Source organism: Amblyraja radiata, chromosome 3 (assembly GCF_010909765.2).
Source record: "Amblyraja radiata isolate CabotCenter1 chromosome 3, sAmbRad1.1.pri, whole genome shotgun sequence".
NCBI lineage: Eukaryota > Metazoa > Chordata > Chondrichthyes > Rajiformes > Rajidae > Amblyraja > Amblyraja radiata.
Genome location: NC_045958.1, coordinates 80,067,551 through 80,087,947, shown reverse-complemented (window position 1 = coordinate 80,087,947; position 20,397 = coordinate 80,067,551). Strand labels below are relative to the sequence as shown.

Sequence of the window (20,397 nt, the reverse complement as noted above, 5' to 3'; positions counted from 1 at the left end):
GTATGTCTTTGGAATGTGGAAGGAGCACCAAGAGAAGCCGGAGCACCAAGAGAAAACCCACATGGTCACGAGGAGAACATACAAACTCCATATAGATAGCATCCATAGTCAGGATTGCACCCGGGTCTCTAGTGCTGTAAGGCAGCAACTCTACTACTGCGGCACTGCGCAACACCATAACTGAAAGTCGAAGGCTTGCATTGGATGCCAGTCACTGGGATAGAAATAATGAAGTCAAGGAATCCAAGATGGACCATGTGGAAATGAGAGCAGGATGGAAACTGTTTGAATTCTATGCAAGGGAAGAACTAGCACCAAAGGAGTCACCAGCATATCAGAAAAAGAGGTAAGGGAGCTGGCCTGTGTAGGACTGAAAAAGGATTGATCCACACACCCACAGACCTTAGATGTATGCAGATTACCGTGGCTACACTTTAGATTGGGAGAAAACGGATGAATTTTGAGGTGAACATAAGCTGATGCAGGTTGGTATGGCATCCTGGTTAGAAAGTGGCTTAAACTATATTTACGATCTAACCACACCAGTAATAAATGTACACAATCCTACCAGTCCAAAAAATGTTACTTTTTCTCCTTCTTGAGTTAACAAACTTGTTTAATGGATAAATTGAGAATGGGTTTTTTCAGATGAAGGAGGGTGGCAGAGAGGGAAACTGGTTGGCCATCTGTGCAAGGAAGAGGTGAAACACCCTTCGATTATCCTGCTGTGGGCTGGAGGTCTGGAGAGATGGGGCACTCTTGGTGAAGATGAACTGGTTGGGATAAGGATACCGGAAACTGTTGAAATGGTAGTGATTGTTAGTGTCATGGATGCAAATAGGAAGGGATGGGAACAAGAGCAGAAAGAATGGAGTTAAGCTGTGAATAAACAAAATCAGCTTGGTCCGCTTGGATTTCCTTGCAAGCCCAACTTCAAAATCTGTTCAAGTGGAGACAGATTTCTCAATCAGGCACAATTCATACACAGATAGGATGAAGAATTAGACAATGTCAGGACACAATTTCAAAGAACAGTCAGATTTTTTTGTTAGTCTTTCTTACTAGCTTTGGAAACAAACAGCAGATTGAGTTTTGAGACGGTGTTAGAAGTGATTGGAGTGAAGTGAAGAAGAGAGGGAACAGTAACTGATTTTTGAAGATGTGGCAAATTATTGTGAGGTACCAATGGTAAGTGATTATAATTACACAACATAAACCATAAATGTAGTCCTGCCATCTCTCATTTCCAAAACAATCATAAATATTAGTGTAAGCATAATTTTTTCAATGTGTGCAATACATTTCATAAACATTTAATGTTTACCTTAAAATGAGTCTCTGGAGACTGGTAGTGTAGGAAGGAAGTAGTTTCTGGTCTAAATTGAAGATAGACACAAAATGCTGGAGTAACTCAGCAGGACAGGCAGCATCTCTAGAGAGAAGGAATGGGTGGCGTATTGGGTCGAGACACTTCAGGCTGATATGAGGTAAGTTCAGGCGGACTGAGCGAAGGTGTTCAGCGAAACAATTGCCCAATCTACGTTTTGGTCTTGCCGATATATAAGAGTCCAAACCTTGAACAACGGATACAGTAGATGAGGTTTGAGGTAGTGCAAGTGAACCTCTGCCTAACCTGAAAGGACTGTCGGGGTACCTGGATAGAGTCGAGGGGGGAGGTATTGGGACAGGTGTTGCATCTTCTGTGGTTGCACGGGAAGATACCTGGGGAGGGGGGTTGTTTGGGACCCTTCCTCGGGGCCTAACAACTGGATTGGTGTGGCCTTTCCTACTGGAGACCGGCCCAGATCCCAGACCTTCAGCAGCAGGCACAGCATGGCCTTTAACATCGCGGAGCTGCGATCCTTTGCCGAGGATCACTAGTGTTGAAGTTCCGATCGCGGGGGCCTGCTGACTTTAACACCGTGGAGCTCGGTCTGTGGAGCTTCTAGCGCGGGCGCGGCGCGGACATTAACATTGCGGAGCTGCCTGAGAATTGATCCAACAGCGAGGCCTGTGGATTTGGCATCATGAAGCCGCGGTCTCCGGTAATAAGCTGCGTAGTGTTCCGATCCGTCCCGAGTTGGAGTCTCGATCATGCTGGCGAGAGGGCCTGTATATCGGCGACTGCGGAGGGTTCAGGGCACGGACCATGGGTGAACAGGAGGAAGATTGGTTGGTCTTTTGTGCTCAAGATCCACCACAGTGGGAAGTGCTGGTTCCACTGTGGTGGATGTTTATGTTGAAATGTTTATATCATGTTCTTTCTTTCTTGCTGGGAGAAGACTGCACACCGCATAGCAGTAAAACTGCATCATGGTGAATGGCCAATACAGCACCAGGGTTTCAGCCCCTGATTATACTACATCAACACTCTGGCCAGAGCTAGCACAATAGCTGGGGACGGAAGAGAGTTGCAGGACATCATGAAGCAGATGGCACCACTCAACCCCGAGTTGGAGTGAACGCCATAGATTGATAGATAGCTAATTACTTAAATTGGAGGTAAAGATTTATTTGGTTGATTGGGTAATTAAGGGCTTTGGGGATCTGGCACAGTGGTGGGGTAGAGGCCTTGGGGTGATTCAGCCATGATCATATTGAATGGTGGGGCAGGTCTGTGGGGTCTGGTGATCTGGAGATACAAGAAACTGGAGATCCTGGAATCTTGAGCAAAAAACTAAGTGATGAAAGAATTTAACGGGTCAGGCAGTATCTGCAGAGGGAATGGACTGATGATGTTTCAGGTCGGCACCATACCTGATGATCTACTCGTGCTCCTATTTTCATGAGATCTTGTGGATGCATTCTGACTGGTTGCGTCGTGGCCTGGTTCAGCAACTTGAATGTCCAGGAGCGAAAAAGACTACAAAAGCTTTGACGTTCCCACCGTCGAAGGGATCTATTGTAGTCGCTGCCTCAAAAAAGCAGCTAAAATCATCAAAAACCCACACCATCCTGGCCACACACTCATCTCATCGTTGCCATCAGGAAGAAAGTACAGGAGCCTGAAAAATGTAACGTCCAGGTTCAGGACCAGCTTCTTCCCTACAGCCATCAGGCTATTAAACACTACAATGAATAAGCTCTGAGTTCTGAACTGCAAAAGATTATATTATTATTGCACTATATTTGTTATTTATTGAACTTTTCTTTTTTTTTCTCTTCCCCCGTTGTAGCGGCAGATTTTTATATCGTTCAAGCGATTACTCCATCTAGCCACTAAGTGGACTACATGATTAAGGAGAATGTAGTAATACCCATGTGAGCTTTACATGAGACCTTCAGAGCTTCTTCACAGATAAATCTTCATAACACAGTGTTTTGATTCATAGATTCTTTATTGTTGATGAAAAACAATAAGGTAAACATGCAACCTTCTTCCGATTCGTACACTATAATCTTCGTCAAACTCCAGCATATCGATTTAAAGGTTAGAAAACTCCTCGTGTCTCCGTTACACTTCGCATGGTCAAAGGGTATGCCTTCCTCATGCAAGTCCCAAACTAAACTAAAACCTCAGCTTCTGCGCAGGAAACTTAGTTCCAAGCACGCCCTAAAAAACGTCATAAATCCCACCCACATGATAACGGGCAGTGTAAAATTGAAAGACACATGCCATAATTAATGACACACAAAATAAGCCGAATGGCCACTTATTTACCGGCCCCTAATTGTTCCGAGTATATAACGAGGCAATTATTAATAAACATCAAAAAAGTAGCCATGAAGGCTTAACATAAAAACCAGAAACAAATGCGCTGCGATTTTTACATATTTCGGTGGCGATTTAACTTACAATTTCGGTAATCGACGACTCCCTAAATTTGATCAATTATTTCCCCAGATTTTTAATAAAGTTGTTTACAAGACGGACTGTTTTTTTTCAATCAAACCGTTGCGGCAGCTGCGGCAGCTGCAGACGTCACAATGCCCTTGCTCGCGGCACCGCCCCCTCCCCGGCCCGGCTCTGTCACGCTGGCGGAAGCCACGTTCGGCTGGTCCCCCCGCTGCTTTTCGCCGTCCTCAGAATGCTCCATGCCTTGCTAGCAGCCCGCAGGCTCACTCGGGACCACGCCCGTCCGCCCACTCCATCTGAAGCGTTCGTGAATTGGTCCTCTGTGACGACCCGGAGATAACCGGCTGGCTCCGGGGGTACAGAGAGGATGCACTGAGGATGCTAGGCCAGGGAGCTGAGGCTCACTCTGAGGCCAACGGCTGCTGGGCGGCCCTACCCCTCTCCTCCCTCCCTTCTCCCCCCCCCCCCCCCTTCTCCCCCTTCCCTCTTCCTCCCACCCTCCCCTCTCCCCCCTCTCCCCCTCCCCTCTCTCCCCCCTCTCCCTCTCCCCTCCCTCCCCCCTCCTCCCTCTCTCCCCCCTCACTCCCCCCTCACTCTCCCCCCCTCGCTGCCCCCTCTCTCTCTCTCCCTCCCTCTCTCCCCCTCTCTCTCTCCCCCTCTCTCTCTCCCTCTCACCCCCTCTCTCACCCCCTCTCTCTCCCCCTCCCTCTCCCCCCTCCTTCTCCCCCCTCCCTCTCCCCCCTCCCTCTCCCCCTCTCTCTCTCCCTCCCTCTCTCCCCTCTCTCTCCGCCTCTCTCTCCCCCTCCCTCTCCCCCCTCCCTCTCCCCAACCCCCCTGCCATCCCTCCCCTGCCCACCCTCCCCTAAACCCCTTCCACCCCTCCCCTACCCCCCCCCCCCGCCTCTCAGCCTTCCTCTTCCTCCTCCCCTCTCTCCTCCCATCTTTCTCTCCCCACCCTCCCTCTCCACCCCCCTCCCTCTGCCTCTTGCCCTTCTGTCTCTGCCCCTCTCTCTCTGTCTCTCCCCATTCTCTCTCTGCCCTCACTCTCAATCCCCCCCTCCCTCCTTCTCTTAATAATATTGATATAATATCAAGAGGGGGTAGTTAGCGTGTGTGTGGGGGTGGTTAGTGCGTGTGACGCCGCATGCCGCCCTCCACCCCCCATCGCAACCAGTCTTTGGAGGAACAGACCCAACGGGTCTGCACTTGGTCTAGTATGACAATAAAACACTCTTGACTCGCTTGACTTGACTCTCTCTGAAGAAGGGTCTCGACCCGAAACATCACCCATTCCTTCTCTCCAGAGATGCTGCCTGTCCCTCTGAGTTATTCCAGCATTCCAGTGTCTATCTGGAGACTGTTATTGAGCTAAATAAGGTTATAACATGTAGCCTGCCTATTTTTAATGGCAATATTTTTGCAATAAATGGTCCTAGAAGGCATCAAAAACTCTGAGAACATTGTTGATATTAATAAACTTAAATCTCCAATAACCTTAAATTCTGGCCTATGTTTACATGGTGCATTGCGCATTGAGGACTCTGCTGTGTTAAGGTATGTTATCTTCTGTCGGCTTTATTATCAAATGCACCGCCGAAAAAAAAAGTTAATTAACTCATAATTAGAAAACACGACTGCGGGTTACTGAATTGGATTTTAATTGTCCTTTCCATGTATAATGCTCAGGCAATTTATGCATTTTAAATGAGACATCAGAATCACTCTGGAGAGCTTACTGACAGAATCTGTTCATAAAGCAAACAAATGCAGCTTGGTTCATTGTCGATGCAGTAATCATTTTGAAACCTCCAGTCTTACAACCCTACTTTTCTTGTCTCTTCAACATCTACATTTTTGCTGGCCTACCATTGATATCTGTGGCTTCAGCAACCAGTGCATTAAGTTCTTTAATTAGCCCCACTTTCCCTTTCTCTTTTCTGCTGCCCTAATGTCTGAAATCTAAAGGGCCTGTCCCACCAGCATGCGATAGCATGCATCCAGCGCGACCAAACGTCGCGTACAGTCTCGCGGGCCCGGCCCCAATTCAAACCACGCAGGTGTGTGGAGTTGTGTGGTGCTGGTCCCGACATCATACTCACCAATCAGCTGGGCAGGAGGCGGGCCGACTGAATTTGGACGTTGCACGGTGTCGGGCAGTGACGTCATCACGCAATGGCATGCTGGGCGGTGATATCATCATGCAATGCCACGCGCTAGGCGTACGCCATCAAGACGTTGCGTACGCCGTCAATACTCTGCCTACGATGTCAAGACGCTGCGTACGACGCCAAGACGCTGCGTACGGCCTCGATGCGGCTGCGTACGGCCTCAATATGACTGCGGGCCGACAGGCCGTTATCGTGCGGAATTTTCAGACAGTGCAGGATTTTCGGAGCCCCGCGCGATGTCGGGACCAGCCCCGCACAACTCCATACGCCTCCGCCGACCGAAGTGGGACTGGCCCCGCGAGGCCGTACGCCTCAAGCGCCCACGTTTGGTCGCGCTATACGCATGCTATCGCATGCTGGTGGGACCGGCCCTTAACTCTCTGGTAGGTTTCAACCTTCAAATGATTATCTAAAATAATCCAGATAATGTCCAGTAACATTCTGCCACACACTACAATACTTGCTGTTTGTGCTGTAGCAATGCAGTGCTAAAACTGTTTTTCATTTTATCCCAGTAATTTAAATAGATGAAAATAGTTAGTTTAATGTCAATGCTGTTGCAATTGAATGCTGTCATTACTTTCATTGTCAGCATACCATCTTTCAATGTAATGCACCATGTCTTATTTATATTATATTTACTTATTACATCGAAGGAGGCGATGTAGCCCATCAACCCAACATCAGCTCAAAGAGCTAATACATCACTCCCATTCCTCCACTTATTTCCCAGTAACCTATGCTGTCATACATGCCCATAAACTCCACCCTGAATCTCCTGCCATCCACCGACACTGGATAAATTTAACGTGTCCAAATAACACAGTGAACCACTTACGCTTAGGATATAGGAGAAAACCTGACCCTCCCAGCGAAATCCATGTTGTCATAAGAGGAATGTGTAAATTCCATGCAGACAGCATTTGAAGTCATGGTGGAGACCAGGCAGTAAGAGAGCAGCACAGCCTTCTTAGCCACTGTCCCACCATGAAAATATGAAATAAATATAATATAAATATGGTCTAATGTTATACACTTTTGTTTCCCAAAGCAATTACTCTGTATTCAAGTAATGGGTCTGTCCCACTTAGGCAATTTTTTAGGTGACTACAGGCAACTAGGCTATCGTCACATGGTCGCCGGGGTGTCGCCTGTATGGTCTCCTCAGTCGCCCAAAGAGCCATACCTTTTTTCTGGTCGCCGCTGGATTTTGAAATGTTCGAAACATTTCGGCGACAGTCAGCATCCGTGGGCTTGACGCCAATGATCGTAGCCTGACATAGGTGCTGTCACCAGGATCACATAAGTTGTCACCAGGATGACGTAGGTTGTCGCCGGTGCTGACTTCGATGAATTCCATTAGCGACTACCTACGTCAACCGGCGACAGGTACCGGCGACTGAATTGTCTTACCTTGTCGTAGCTTGTCGCGGGTGGACTTAGGTTATCGTAGGTGTGGTCATAGGTGGACGTCCTAATGGTCGCCGGTTGTCGGTAGCTTGCCATAGCTTGACGTCGACTAGGAGGTAGGTTGTTGTAAACATTGTCGTAGACATTGTCGTAGGGGGGTCCAGTTTCCAGTTTTTCGGCGGCCTGCTACGATTATGACAGTCGCCAAAAAAATCGCCTCAGTGAGACAGGCCCATTAGAATGCCCAATTCTAACTTTGTAACATCAAGTTTATCCTCTCTAGGAACTTTGCAATGATGTTTTATATTATTCGCTGACAAACAATTAAAAAACAACAGATGCTGGAAACCTGATATAAAACTCAGCAATTAGAATGAAACAGAGCTAAGGTGCCCTAAGGTGACCAAGAAAGAGCTAAGGAGACAAATATTTTTTTTTGTCCTATCTGGGACACATGACAATAAAACTCTCTTGACTCTTGACTCTTTTATCTTAGAAATCCAACATGCAGAGAAGGAGGAGAGGCGGAGGGAATCGAGGAAATAGTAGTAGGGTGACAACAAAGCAGAGGTTAATGGCACACTGGGACGTCAATTAAACATTGGGGAGAGTGGAGGCTGCTGGGGTGAAGTAATGTAAATTACAGCTGATTTATCATCAGAATAACAGAAAGAGACGAATGAGAACAGATGGAAGAGAACAAATTGAGTGACTGAATTATGATTTTATTGAAATCTGAAGCAAACGAGAATCAAGTACACAGGACAAGATGTTAAAGAAGTCCCTTGTGCTAATAGGTGGGGAGCATTTCACGACATTCGTTGATTGTTGAGAGTGGTAGACGCTCAACATCGGTGGGGGGGGATACGTATATCTTGGCCTGGGTAACCTTCAGGACAGTTGGGCACAGGACACATCATCAGTAGTGTACCCTTGCATCACTGGGTGTTTCGGCCTTTTAACACTATACACCCTCCACAAGAGCGGCCCGCTGCAGGATGATCAGCCCTCAGCGCGTGTCCCGTGTCAAACCGTCCCAAAGATTCACCCTGACGTACTTGGGGCCCAGCATGGGTCTTTCCGCTTGAGCCAAATCCACCGGCTGCTTCTTTCAGCCGCCTCTGAGAGTGATCTTATGGTCTTCCGCAGAGCCTGACCGTGGATTCCAAGCTCCTTCAGCAGTCTGATGGTAGATGACGCAACAAATCCTCTGCATCCCACTTCAACTGGATAGACTTTGGTGTTCCAGCCACGCTGCGTTGCCTCTGCTGCAAGCTCTGCATAGCGCAGTTTCTTACGCTCATAGGCCTCCTCAACAGAGTTCTCCCATGGAACTGTGAGCTCTATGATGTAAGCAGTCTTCTGTGAAGGGGACCAGAACACCAAGTCTGGCCTGAGGTTGGTGGAAGCAATTTCAGGTAGAAAAATTAGTTGTCGGCCGATGTCCGCCAGCATCCTCCAGTCGCGGGCCCTGCATAGGTTTCCTTTTTCTGATCTGGTGGAAGGATGTTTAGATGTTTTCTGTCCTTCTCGGACAAAGGTTGTTGCCCTTGGGGGGGGGGGGGTTGCTTGCTCTCGGAGGCAAGGAGTTGGTCGCATACCGCCTGTTCTCAAGGGCTGATGCCAGGCTTTTTAGTACCTGATTATGCCGCCACGTGTATCTCCCTTGCGTGAGGCTGGTCTTGCAGCCTACCATGATGTGTTTGAGGGTCGCTGGAGTTGGGCAGAGGGCACAGGTTGGATCCTCGCCGTACCACTGATGGAGGTTCTTTGGTGATGGAAGCACGTCATAAGTCGCTCTGATGATGAAGCTGTTCTTGCTTGCTTCCATTTCCCATAGTTCTTTCCAGCTGATCTTCCTCCGCTCCACACCTTCCCACTGCATCCATTGCCCCTGTTTGGCAAGAGAGACCGCCTTTGCACTTCTTGCGGCCTCCTCCTGTCGCCGCACCTCCTCGACCACCAATGTCCTCCGCTCTGATGTTGTGGCCTTTCGCCAAGTTGGTTTACTTGTCGTAAGGCCAAAGCCTTCTCTTCCCTGCTGGACTTGCCCCACGATGTCTTTGTGCCTCAGGGCTGATGAAGCTTGCTGTACTGCGTCAGATGGTGTCCACTTCCGGCCAGTTACTAGGGGCGGCGCAACAGCACTGATGGTCTTGTCTCTAGAGTCCCTCAGTGTCATCTGGAGTCTTACTTTAGAACACTTGTATTCCTCTGTTAGACTAGTGAGAGGTAGTTCCAGGACCCCTTTGCCATATAGGCCGATGTTAGTTAGACATCGTGGGACACTGAGCCATTTCTTCGCGTATGAAGTTATGGTTCGCTCCATCTTCTCCACAGTTGTTATTGGGGCTTCATAAACGGTCAGTGGCCACATTGTCCGAGGAAGGAGTCCAAACTGTAGGCACCAGAGCTTCAGTTTCCCAGGCAGTAGGGTCTGATTGATGTTCTCCAGGCCGTTGACAATTTCTTGCCTTAGTTGTTGCACCTGCTCTTTGTCCTTGAGACTTGCGTTGTACCATCTGCCCAGGCTTTTAACTGGCTGCTCAGACACTGTTGGTATTGGGTCGTCACCGATGCAGAACCTTGTGTCTCTAAGCACCCCCTTGACTATGGAGATGCTTCGAGATTTACTTGGTTGATTTTCATTCGGGCCCACTTGATGTTCTCCTGCAGCAGAATGTTAAAAGTACCCAGAAGACCAAGCAGCATAGGTGTAAAACACTGGGTTAATCTTACAGATTAATGATTTATCATCACAACTAGCCAGTTTAGTTTAGTTTAGAGATACAGCGCAGAAACAGGCCCTTCTGTCCACCAGTGACCCCATAAAGAGGCTGTCCCACTGCGGAGACCTAATCTGCGAGTTCAGAAGAGTTTGCCCTCGACTCATACTCGCAGCATGGTCGACAGGAGGTCCTAGGAGGTCTTTGTAACTCTCCTTCATGCTCGACCGTAGTCCCCGCATACTCGAGGCCTCAGCAAGGTCGCGGCGTATTTTTCAACATGCTGAAAAATGCCCGCGAGTAAAAAAAGGTCGCCATGGAAATAATCGATACTTTTTTTACTCGTAGGTTTAGTCGAAGTAGGTCGTAGTTGGTCAATAGACAATAGACAATAGGTGCAGGAGTAGGCCATTTGGCCCTTTGAGTCAGCACCGCCATTCAATGTGATCATGGCTGATCATCCCCAATCAGTACCCCGTTCCTGCCTTCTCCCCATATCCCCCGACTCTGCTATTTTTAAGAGCCCTATCTAGCTCTCTCTTGAAAGCATCCAGAGAACCTGCCTCCACCGCCCTCTGAGGCAGATAATTCCACAGACTCACCACTCTCTGTGAGAAAAAGTGTTTCCTCGTCTCCGTTCTAAATGGCTTACTCCTTATTCTTAAACTGTGGCCCCTGGTTCTGGTCTCCCCCAACATCGGGAACATGTTTCCTGCCTCTAGTGTGCCCAAGCCCTTAACAATCTTATATGTTTCAATGAGAAACCCTCTCATCCTTCTAAACTCCAGAGTGTACAAGCCCAGCTGCTCCATTCTCTGTTATTCGTGTTGTTCGTATGTTATTCGTAGGTATTCGAGGGTAGTCGAAGGTAATCGAAGGAGGTCGAAAGGTAGTCGTAGATAGTCTTCAACATAGTCAAAGGGAGGTCGAAGGAGATCTAAGGAGGTTGTCTTCACTCTCCACTATTCGGTGTCTAATTTTCCCGAAGCTAGTCGAAGCTAGTCTTCAACATAGTCGAGGAAGGTCGAAGGAGGTCTTCAACATGACATTCTTTCAAACTCTTCTAAACTCTTCTAATCTCGCCAATTAAGTCGCCGCAGTGGGACAGCCCATTAACACTAGCTCTATCATCTATCCTAAGGAATAATTTACAATTTTCACCGAAGCTAATTAGCCTACAAACCTGTACTTCTTTGGTGTGGGAGGAAACTGGAGCACCTGGAGAAAACTCACATGATCACAGGGGAAACGTACAAACTCCGTACAGATAGCACCCGTAGTTGGAATAAACCCGGGTCTCTCGCACTGTAAGACATTCTACCGCTGTGCCACCATGCTGCCCTGACACGAATTGGGAAGGCTGGTTATCCAAAATGGTTGAATTCAGTGTTGTGTCCTAAGGACTGCAACATATCCATTTAGGAGATGAGAGGTTGTGCCTCGAGCTTCTGTTTAGCTGTTGGAACAATGATAGGGTGATCAAATTGGGAGTGAGATGAAGAATTAATGTGACAAGCAAGTGGTAGCTGAGCATCACGCTTATGGATTGAATGGAGCTATTGAGAAAAGCAGTCACCCAGCATTTAGCTTCTCCGATACAGAAGAGATCATATTGTGAGCACTTTCAAACTTGCAAGGAGTGGATTGCTGCTTCACCTTGAAGCCTTTGGGTTCCTAGATGGAGGGAAGGGATAATGGTGTAAGGGCAACTGTTGCATCGCCAACAGATCCATGAGAAGGCAACTACTGACTCTTTCTTATATCTCTTTCCAGGGTTCGTGCCATTGATGCAGAGTGAGTGTCTTGTGGATCCACCATTCTCTTTTACCTTAGATTTCCAGCATGACTGCAGGATTTTGTATCACAGTTCCTTTCTTCAGAAATGTAAATGGTTCAGAGCAGAGGGTGCAATTTAAACTGACTTTTTAAAAATAAAAGCACAAAATGCTGGGTACACTCAGGAGGTCAGACAGCATCTATGGAAAATGATGCAGAGTTAACATTTTGGGTTAATAACTTTTCATTAGAACTCAATTTCCGGTGATTTGCACAAGATCCCTTAATAATATTTTTTTCTGAGGACTCATCTTTTGTAATCATTTAACCAGCACATTGCTGCTAACATGAATTTTTAAAATAAAACAAATCTTTAAATTATAGAATAATAGCACACGATTCCATGGATTTGCAAAGGTTGAATTTGCTTTTAACCATGGGTCATTTTTTAAATTTTAGTTTGTAATTACACTGTGAATGGCCAAATATGCCAAACTCTAAAATTACATCCCTCCAGGAAATCTTTGACACTGGCCCTAATTCAGCATTCAGTTGACCCTTTCAAAGGACGCACGTATACTTCAGAGGAGAGGAAATACCGGCAAGAAAACCTAATGCTTTTAATTAACAAAGTCAGCTCTAAGTTTGCGGAAGGCCTCCCACCCAAAATGACATCTGTCCATCTCCCTTCACAGTTGCTGGCTGACCTACTGAGTTCCTCCAGCAGTTTGTTTTAAGCAAGTGTTATTTTTGTGCTCAGGCAGGCATACCAGCTTTTCAGAACAATGACAAAGATTTTCTTATATCTGAGAAATGAACTTGCCCCCAATTAGTTATCATTCATCCAGGAAATAACAGAGATCTTTATTTTAAAAAAGTCAGAAAAAGATCTTGAGCTATTTTCTTCTGAATCAAAGTTCATGTTAGGAGGATTACTGCTGTTAATTCAAGTGGCACAACCAGATGGCATAATTAAAGCTATTGACACTTCATAATGTAAAGAAAAAACTAATTGCAACATACATCAGCATTTTGGACTGATATAAACTGACAATGCAAGGAAAGTTAAAACAAGGAGCTCGCTCCCACTTGTCTACGAAATGATCTATTCTTGGAAGCAAAATAACCTTGAAATTAGGTCATTGCAACACTGTTTTGTTTTCAGCACTGCATCAGGGAAAATCAATATTTTATGAATTTGAATGCTGGTTGTCAGGTTAAGTCACCCAACTCCAGAAATTCTACCAGGCACATGTGGTCACTAATCATGAATGAGTGTGTGAGATTTGTTTGTTCTTGGTGCATGCTAAATTACATCATAGTGTGAAGCTCTTGCCATGAGGAATGAGGTCACCTTATACCAAAGTGTCCTCATTAACTGCCAACCAATGTCCGTCTGTGCTTGTTTCTTTGACAACCCCGTTACTTTTGGGATTTAAAATGTTGAGTTCAAGAGAACCTCTCTTGACTAGAAAAAAAAATTTTGACCTCAGAGTACAAAGGCAGGTATAAAACAAATTGAAGGTTTCATTGGCACGATTACCTATTAACTTAATAAAATTGCTTTCCTGTTATTTGGCCTAACACTATTAAATAAAAGGATTAATTTCATTCTCTTGTCTCACGCTACATCAACAACCTGATAAGAGATACAGGATAGAATTAGCAAAGTTATCTTGTAATGCATTAGGTTCCTGTGAGAGCTCTGCCCGTTATTTCTTTCTTTCATCCCATTTTCCTGGCAGCCTATTCACTTGCTCATATTGGTTGAATGTCTAACAAAGAGTGGTAAATACACAAATGTAAATCATTTAATATTACCTACAGATCACAATCTTCTAATTTAACAAAATTTGGGATTTAGACTTCATCGTGTTGCAGGGAAATTGAAACCTAGATCTAGTCTCCCAGCTTATTTTTACTTGGGCTGATTAAGATATATTTGTAATTATTGCCAAAACCAGGGTAGTTACTTTCATAAGAACATGAAGAGAATACAAAATAAGAGCAGGTTTATGCCATTCAGCCCCTTCAGTAGCCGCGCCATTCTGTGAGATCATGGCTGATCTGATCATTGCCCTGTTCGACAATGTTTGCATATCGTCCAAATATTTATCGGTCACAGTTTTGTTTATACCTTGGTGAGAGGAAAGATTTATCCCCATCTCAGTCTTAAAAGATCAATGCCTTACTCCTGAGACAAGGCATCTTATTTGTAGCTACCCCCTCTCTGTGTAACTCAATCTCCCTCTTCTCCCTACCCATCACCAGGGGAAGCAACCTTGCAGTATACACCCAATCAGTATAGCACTGCTGTGATAATGCTGTGAATTCCTCTGAGAAAAACACGCTGAAAGTCTGAGATGACATTTGCTGTGCTGATATGTTCTTTTTATTGATTAATACAGAATCCCCTCCACCTGCAGATGAGCCTGGAAAATTCTCACCCCACCAATGCAGACATACTTATTTCCCTCCTGACGATGAATAGCTGGTATGACGTCAACTTGGTTCTGTGCCAGGAGTGGAACGTGTCCGATGTCCTCAGCCTTTTGTACAACAATTCCAAGATTCACCTCGGGACCGTTTTCAACATCACAGAAGACAGCGATGACAATGATTTTCTGAGTTACCTACAAGGGTACTTGGCAGCGGCCAAGGCGGTCTCATTATCCATCGTCACCTTTGGCTGTAACATTGACCATTTCCAAAGGATTTTCCAGTTGGCAGCAAATTATGGATTGACACTGGCGGAACTCCATTGGATTCTTGGTGACTCTCAAAATGTGGAGGAGCTGAGGACTGAGGGGTTGCCCATGGGTCTGCTGGCCCATGGTAAAATGACTGAGCCTGCTTTCCACAACTATGTGCAGGATGCATTGGAACTGATAGCCAGAGCAGTAACCACTGCAACCTACGTCAGGCCAGACCTGGCACTCATTCCAAGTACAACAAACTGCATGCATTGGGAGGAAATTAATATAACATCGGGCCAGTTTCTTTCAAGGTAAGACTTGCTGCTTTTAAGAGTTTAATTGGTAATGGCATTAATCTTTCATAAAGTCATCACCAAAGGTTAAGTGAAATTTTATGAAAAACAGAAAATTTGATATACTATAAATCTATATTACTAAAACTCTGATCTTGACCGCTTTTGGCTCGCTGTGCTGCGATTTCCGAGAGAATGCCGCCACCTACGGCCGTCATTTTTGGCCACCTCACTCAGAGCCCCCCTCCGCCTTTTTGGACCAGAGGATTTTTCCCATTGATGAAAAATCAGAGAGATATTAATGTTTTTTTTAAATTAGCCATTCTCTCTGCTGCCCCTGCTGGAGGGAGGGGAGGAACTATATAACCAGGAAGTGGTGTGCCTCTGAGTGAGTCTCTGCAAGATGGAGGAAGCCAGAGGGTCACGTCTCTCTAAGCTCTGAATAACACTGAACACATGTCTACTCAACTGTGAGTGCCCTTAATGTGGTTTGAAAATGAAAATATGATTGGTTTGAAGTAAAAATGTACTGCAAATGCTTGTTTGGGTTGAAGTAAAAATGCACTGCAAATGATTGTTTTGGTTGAAGTAAAAATGCACTGCTAATGGTTGTTTGGGTTGAGGTAATTGGTGGAGAGGTGGAATTGGTGGAGAGGTGGAATATTGCATCGGGGGACCAGCCCTCCCGTGTGAACATGGGACCCAACGGGTCCCACTTAGTATGAAATAAAAACAGATGCTGGAAATACTCTGCGGGTCAGGTAGTATCTGCAGGAGGGTGAAACTGTGCTATGCAGGCTAGTGCTAAGTTAATTACGTATTAATCTATAAAAACATTCAGAGATGATTGGTAAAATATTGTAAAATATCGCTGACTTTAACATCGTGAGCCTGGGATCTCTCGGCGAGATCACCAGTGGTGGAGCTCCATCCAGCGCGGCCTGTTGGCTTCGGAAGACGTGATCTCCAGTAAGGAAGCGGCCGTTCCAGGTGCCCCAAGCCGCTGAGAGGGTTCTCCCGACGCCAGATCACCATCACCCGGCGAGAAGGGCCTGAAACATCGGGCCGCCGTAGCGGCGACTGCGGAGGCCTCAATAAGCCAGACTATGGGTGGACAAGGCGATGGGGACTGGACTTTGTGCCTTCCCTCACAGTGGGAATCATTGTGTGGGGATGTTTTCATGTTTATTGTTAAATTCTTGAATGTTGTGTATTATCTTTATTAGTGTGCTGCAATGGCAAGTCAAATTTCACTACACCAATTGGTGTATGTGATAATAAATGTCCTTTGTATCCTTGTATCCTTAATGGGGTGTGTTTTTATTTTCCCTGGCAAAGCGCAGCTTATCTACATCCCATTGTCATTGCTGTGAAACTAAAGAATCCTTTCTTCCAGTTTTTGGATTGGTAATGATGAGATATTATTCTAAATGTGTTGGTAGGAACCGCAGATGCCGGTTTACACCGGAGATAGACATACAATGCTGGAGTAACTTGGCTGGACAGGCAGCATCCCTGGATAAAAGGAATGGAATAGAAGGAATTCCTTCTGTCCCACTGTTACTCCAACATTGTGTGTCTATCTCAGGTATTATTCTAATCTGTTTTGGACCGAATGTAACTCTTGGCCAAGGCATCAGCAAAAATGTCATTGTTTTAGTCCCATTCTCCCTACTACAATCAGTCTGAAGAAGGATCCAGACCCGTAATGTCACCTATCCATGTTCTCCAGAGATGCTGCCTGTCCCGCTGAGTTACTCCAGCACTTTGTGTCTATCTTTGGTGTAAACCAGCACCTTTCTTTTTAATACATCATGCAATTGTTAAACTGAATAAACAAACAGAGCTTCCACTGAACCTCTCATTAGAAAGATAGAACCTTTGACAATGCAGCACTACATACAGTGCTGACACTTTCTATCACCTAAGTGTCTGCTTAGGTGATAGAAAGAGGTTTGAATACCTTGGAGGCAAAAAACAATGAGCCGAGTTGATATTCGCAATTGACATGCAAAGAAAAATTGCCCTACACATACAGTTGTCAGGTTTTCTTGTGCCTTTCAATTCTCTACGCTAGCCATTGAATTAAGTGGTGACTAATGAATGCATTGTGGGTGAAATTGTAAACATTTAAAATGTTATACTGCAGTTGCTGTACACAGGAAATAAACACCAAAAATGTTAGAAACACTCAGAGCTTCAGGCAGGAACTGTAGAATGAAAAACAGAGTTAACGACTCGACAAAGACTTTTTGTATGCACATTACAGGCGTTGTAACATAAACTCAAGGAAAATATGTGGTCTTTCCGTCTTAAGGACAATCTGTCTATTGCCCTTGGTGCATTCATGGGTAGTGGCTGATCTGTTCATTTTCTCTGTTGGTTTAGTACATGATCCATACATTTCCAACGGCATTAATTTTCCTATCAAAGTAGGGCAGTAACTTTAATATCCCTCGAATTATACAGAGCTTCCAAGGTAGCTCAGTGGGGAACTAAATCTTGCCACTGATGTGTCAGAGTTGGTTTGATGGCTGAGCATTTTTCATTCTTTAATAGTACCTGGAGATTTTCAACTTTTTTATGTTGCAATGTAGACCATGATTTCCAATGTCCTTTACATGCACTGTGTGCTTGAACGCCATTAGCCGTATCTTCTGCCTATTGTATTATTTATAACTCAAAGAATATTAGAGGATTGTTGTTTTGCTCATGAAAAGCAATATTTTCTTTGGAGTTAAAATTGACTTCAAATCTGTAGTGAACCCCAACTGTAATAAGAGGTAGCAGTGGGCAATGCCGTTCTAGATAATTGAGTACATAGTAGGTATGTTGCAAAGCCTACCTGAAGCGTCGTTGAAGATCTGCTGCTGAGGGTGTGCGCGATTTTGGCGCCGTTTAGAGGGGGCGGGTTTAAAACGCGATTTTCTCTAAACTGTTCCAATCGAAAATGTTCAGCCTAGTTAATTATTAACGAAAAATCGCTGGAAGACCCCGTCGCAAAAGCTATTATTAGGTTCAAAGGCCTTGAATAATAGTTATAGTAGTTTAAAAATCAATCTCTAAACCCGCGACCGTCAGCAACCGCAGGGTCTCATAAAGCAAATAGCAGAAGTTAGGTTGTATATTTTTACATTAAAAAGGGCTTCTAAAGATCCCTTTATACAAAGTTTAATATTGCGAGTAGCTCAATTTGGGCCCATTATATCGCGCAGTATTTTTCTGGGCATTTGAGGCACAAATCTACCGCAATGTGAACGTTCTAAACCAGCGCGTTCCACAGGGACCCACTGGAAAGCTGATTTAAATGGGCATTTATTTACAGCAATTAAACACTAAATTCCTTCCATTTGGCCTATAAATTAATGTAAATGAGATTTAAAAATCATGTTTTATTGTGAATTATTTGTGAATATTATTTGGACATTTAGGCTATTTAAAAATGTTAATCATTTATTAAGAAATGGATAGATGTTTAGATCTAGTAATTGAAGTCTGAAATTAGCTACAATTAGGTAACTAACTAATTATATGCTTTAATTTCAGGTCATCCAAGTAAGATTATTTTATATTTGTTTCAGAATGCTTCAATCTATGATAACTGAAAATTTCATTCAGTTCTCTTAATTTTTAAGAAAGTTATGGGCTTTTGACTGTTCACGATCACAGCTTTTTTGTTATGTCCATAGAAAATCAATAGGGAACAAGATGCTCATTTCCCAGTATGAAAATGGCCATAACTTTTTAAATACTTGAGATATGAAAGTGAATTAGGTGTCAAATTAAACTTATTTTTATGCTTTATCTGATGGGATAAATTACAGACTTGATTTTTAAAATCTCAAAATTTTGTAACATTGCTATACATAGCACAAGTTGACACTGTGCAGAACAAACTAAGTCTTGCACTCTTGAAATATGTTATCTTTTGAATGAGATGAAACCTTCACGGGATGATAAATATCCTTTGAGACTGGCATAAAGAAAAGCATGATGGTTCATCTCAGGAATATTCAGCCCAATTTCTCGGGTAACCTCAGCATTCATCTAATGTCCTGGCCCATGTGCGGACGTGCCGACAAAGGACGAGAAGCCGAAGCAAAGAAGCGGAAGCCAAATAACCGAAAGGAAACGGACCGATGGCAATGCATCGTGGTCAGTGACTCTGGGCAGAGGGACCAGCCTGTCCCACACCTCTGCTCCACCCGGCGCTGCCGACCCACAGCCCGTCACAGTGCGGCCGCACGGGGGAGACAAGGCGGAGGGCGGCCGTGGCCATGAGAGAGTGGGGGCTGTCCTGAGGGATGCGCTCCTTCGGCTGCATACAACTTGGCGCTCGGGTTCAGAGTGCCCAGTCACCTATGGCTTGTGTGGAAATTGACCCCCACTCTCCCGTCTCCACCAGCCAGTGAGGTGATGAACTCGGGGGTCTGGACAAATCGCTGACAAGTCCCACCCCCCCCCCCCCCCCCCCCCCCGACGACGTCATGTCCGTATTTGACTTTTCGGCAGAGCGGCCCTTCGGTGAGTTGGCTTGTAGGTGATGCAGCCTTTCAGTGAGTTGATATTTCGGCATAGCGGCCTTTCAGTGAGTTTGCTTTTAGGCATCCCGCCCTTTCGGTTAGTTGGCTTTTAGGCATCCCGCCCTTTCGGTTAGTTGGCTTTTCAGCTTCGTACGCTTTCAGTTAGTTGGCTTTTCGGCTTTGTTTCCGTTCGGTTATCTGGCTTCCACTTCTTTGCTTCGGCTTCTCGTCCTTTCATGCCACATCCGGGTACCGTCCTGGCCAACACCTATTTTGTTCCCTGGATACCATTCATCCCATATTTTGGGCAACATTGATCATGTGCCCTTGGCAACCTTCATCATGATGCCCAAAACAACATTCATCCTGATGCCCTGACCAATATTTGTTCTGTTATCCAGGTACATCCATCCTGGTACCCTGCTCAATATTCGTCCCGATGCCATAGCTACTTTTGTTCGGCTCCCTGGTAACAATTATCATGCCCTTGCCCTTTTTTAATTCTAGGCGCTGTGCAATATTCATCACATTGTCCTGGTTAAAATTCAGTCTGCTCCCCAACCAATGTTTAACACAGTTACCTGTGCAACATTAAATCTACACCCTACTAAATACCCTACATTCATCCCTCAACTAGCAACTCTAAAACAGACAATCTGCAAGAAGATATTAAGTAGGAAGGTTTGGAGGCCATATAGTCTCTTGAAGATATTCCGTCATTCAATAAGTTCAACATTCCTGCCTGTTCTCCATAACTCTTGATTTCCCAAACATTAAATTTATGTTTATCTCAATGATGAATACTGTATATTCAACAAACCAACTCCACAGCTCTCTGGGGTAAAGAATTCCAAATATTCATTACTGAGAGATAAATTCTTCCTCATCCTCATACATGGATGAAACACTGAATCTATTTTCCATATTTCATCATGAGGGAACATCCTCTCAGCATCTACCTTTCCAAATAGAATTTAATGATTCGATAATATCTTCTTCATTCTTCTAA

The 20,397-nt window shown here is 45.1% G+C and overlaps 1 protein-coding gene across 1 annotated transcript in view; it reads left to right on the top strand.

The window, feature by feature from the left end:
• Window positions 1-20,397, top strand: part of grin3a (glutamate ionotropic receptor NMDA type subunit 3A) — a 163,767-nt gene that overhangs the window by 54,711 nt on the left and 88,659 nt on the right. The window contains exon 2 of the mRNA XM_033018209.1: window positions 14,285-14,883. Coding sequence (XP_032874100.1) covers window positions 14,285-14,883 — 599 coding nt within the window. The remainder of the gene's footprint in view (window positions 1-14,284; window positions 14,884-20,397) is intronic.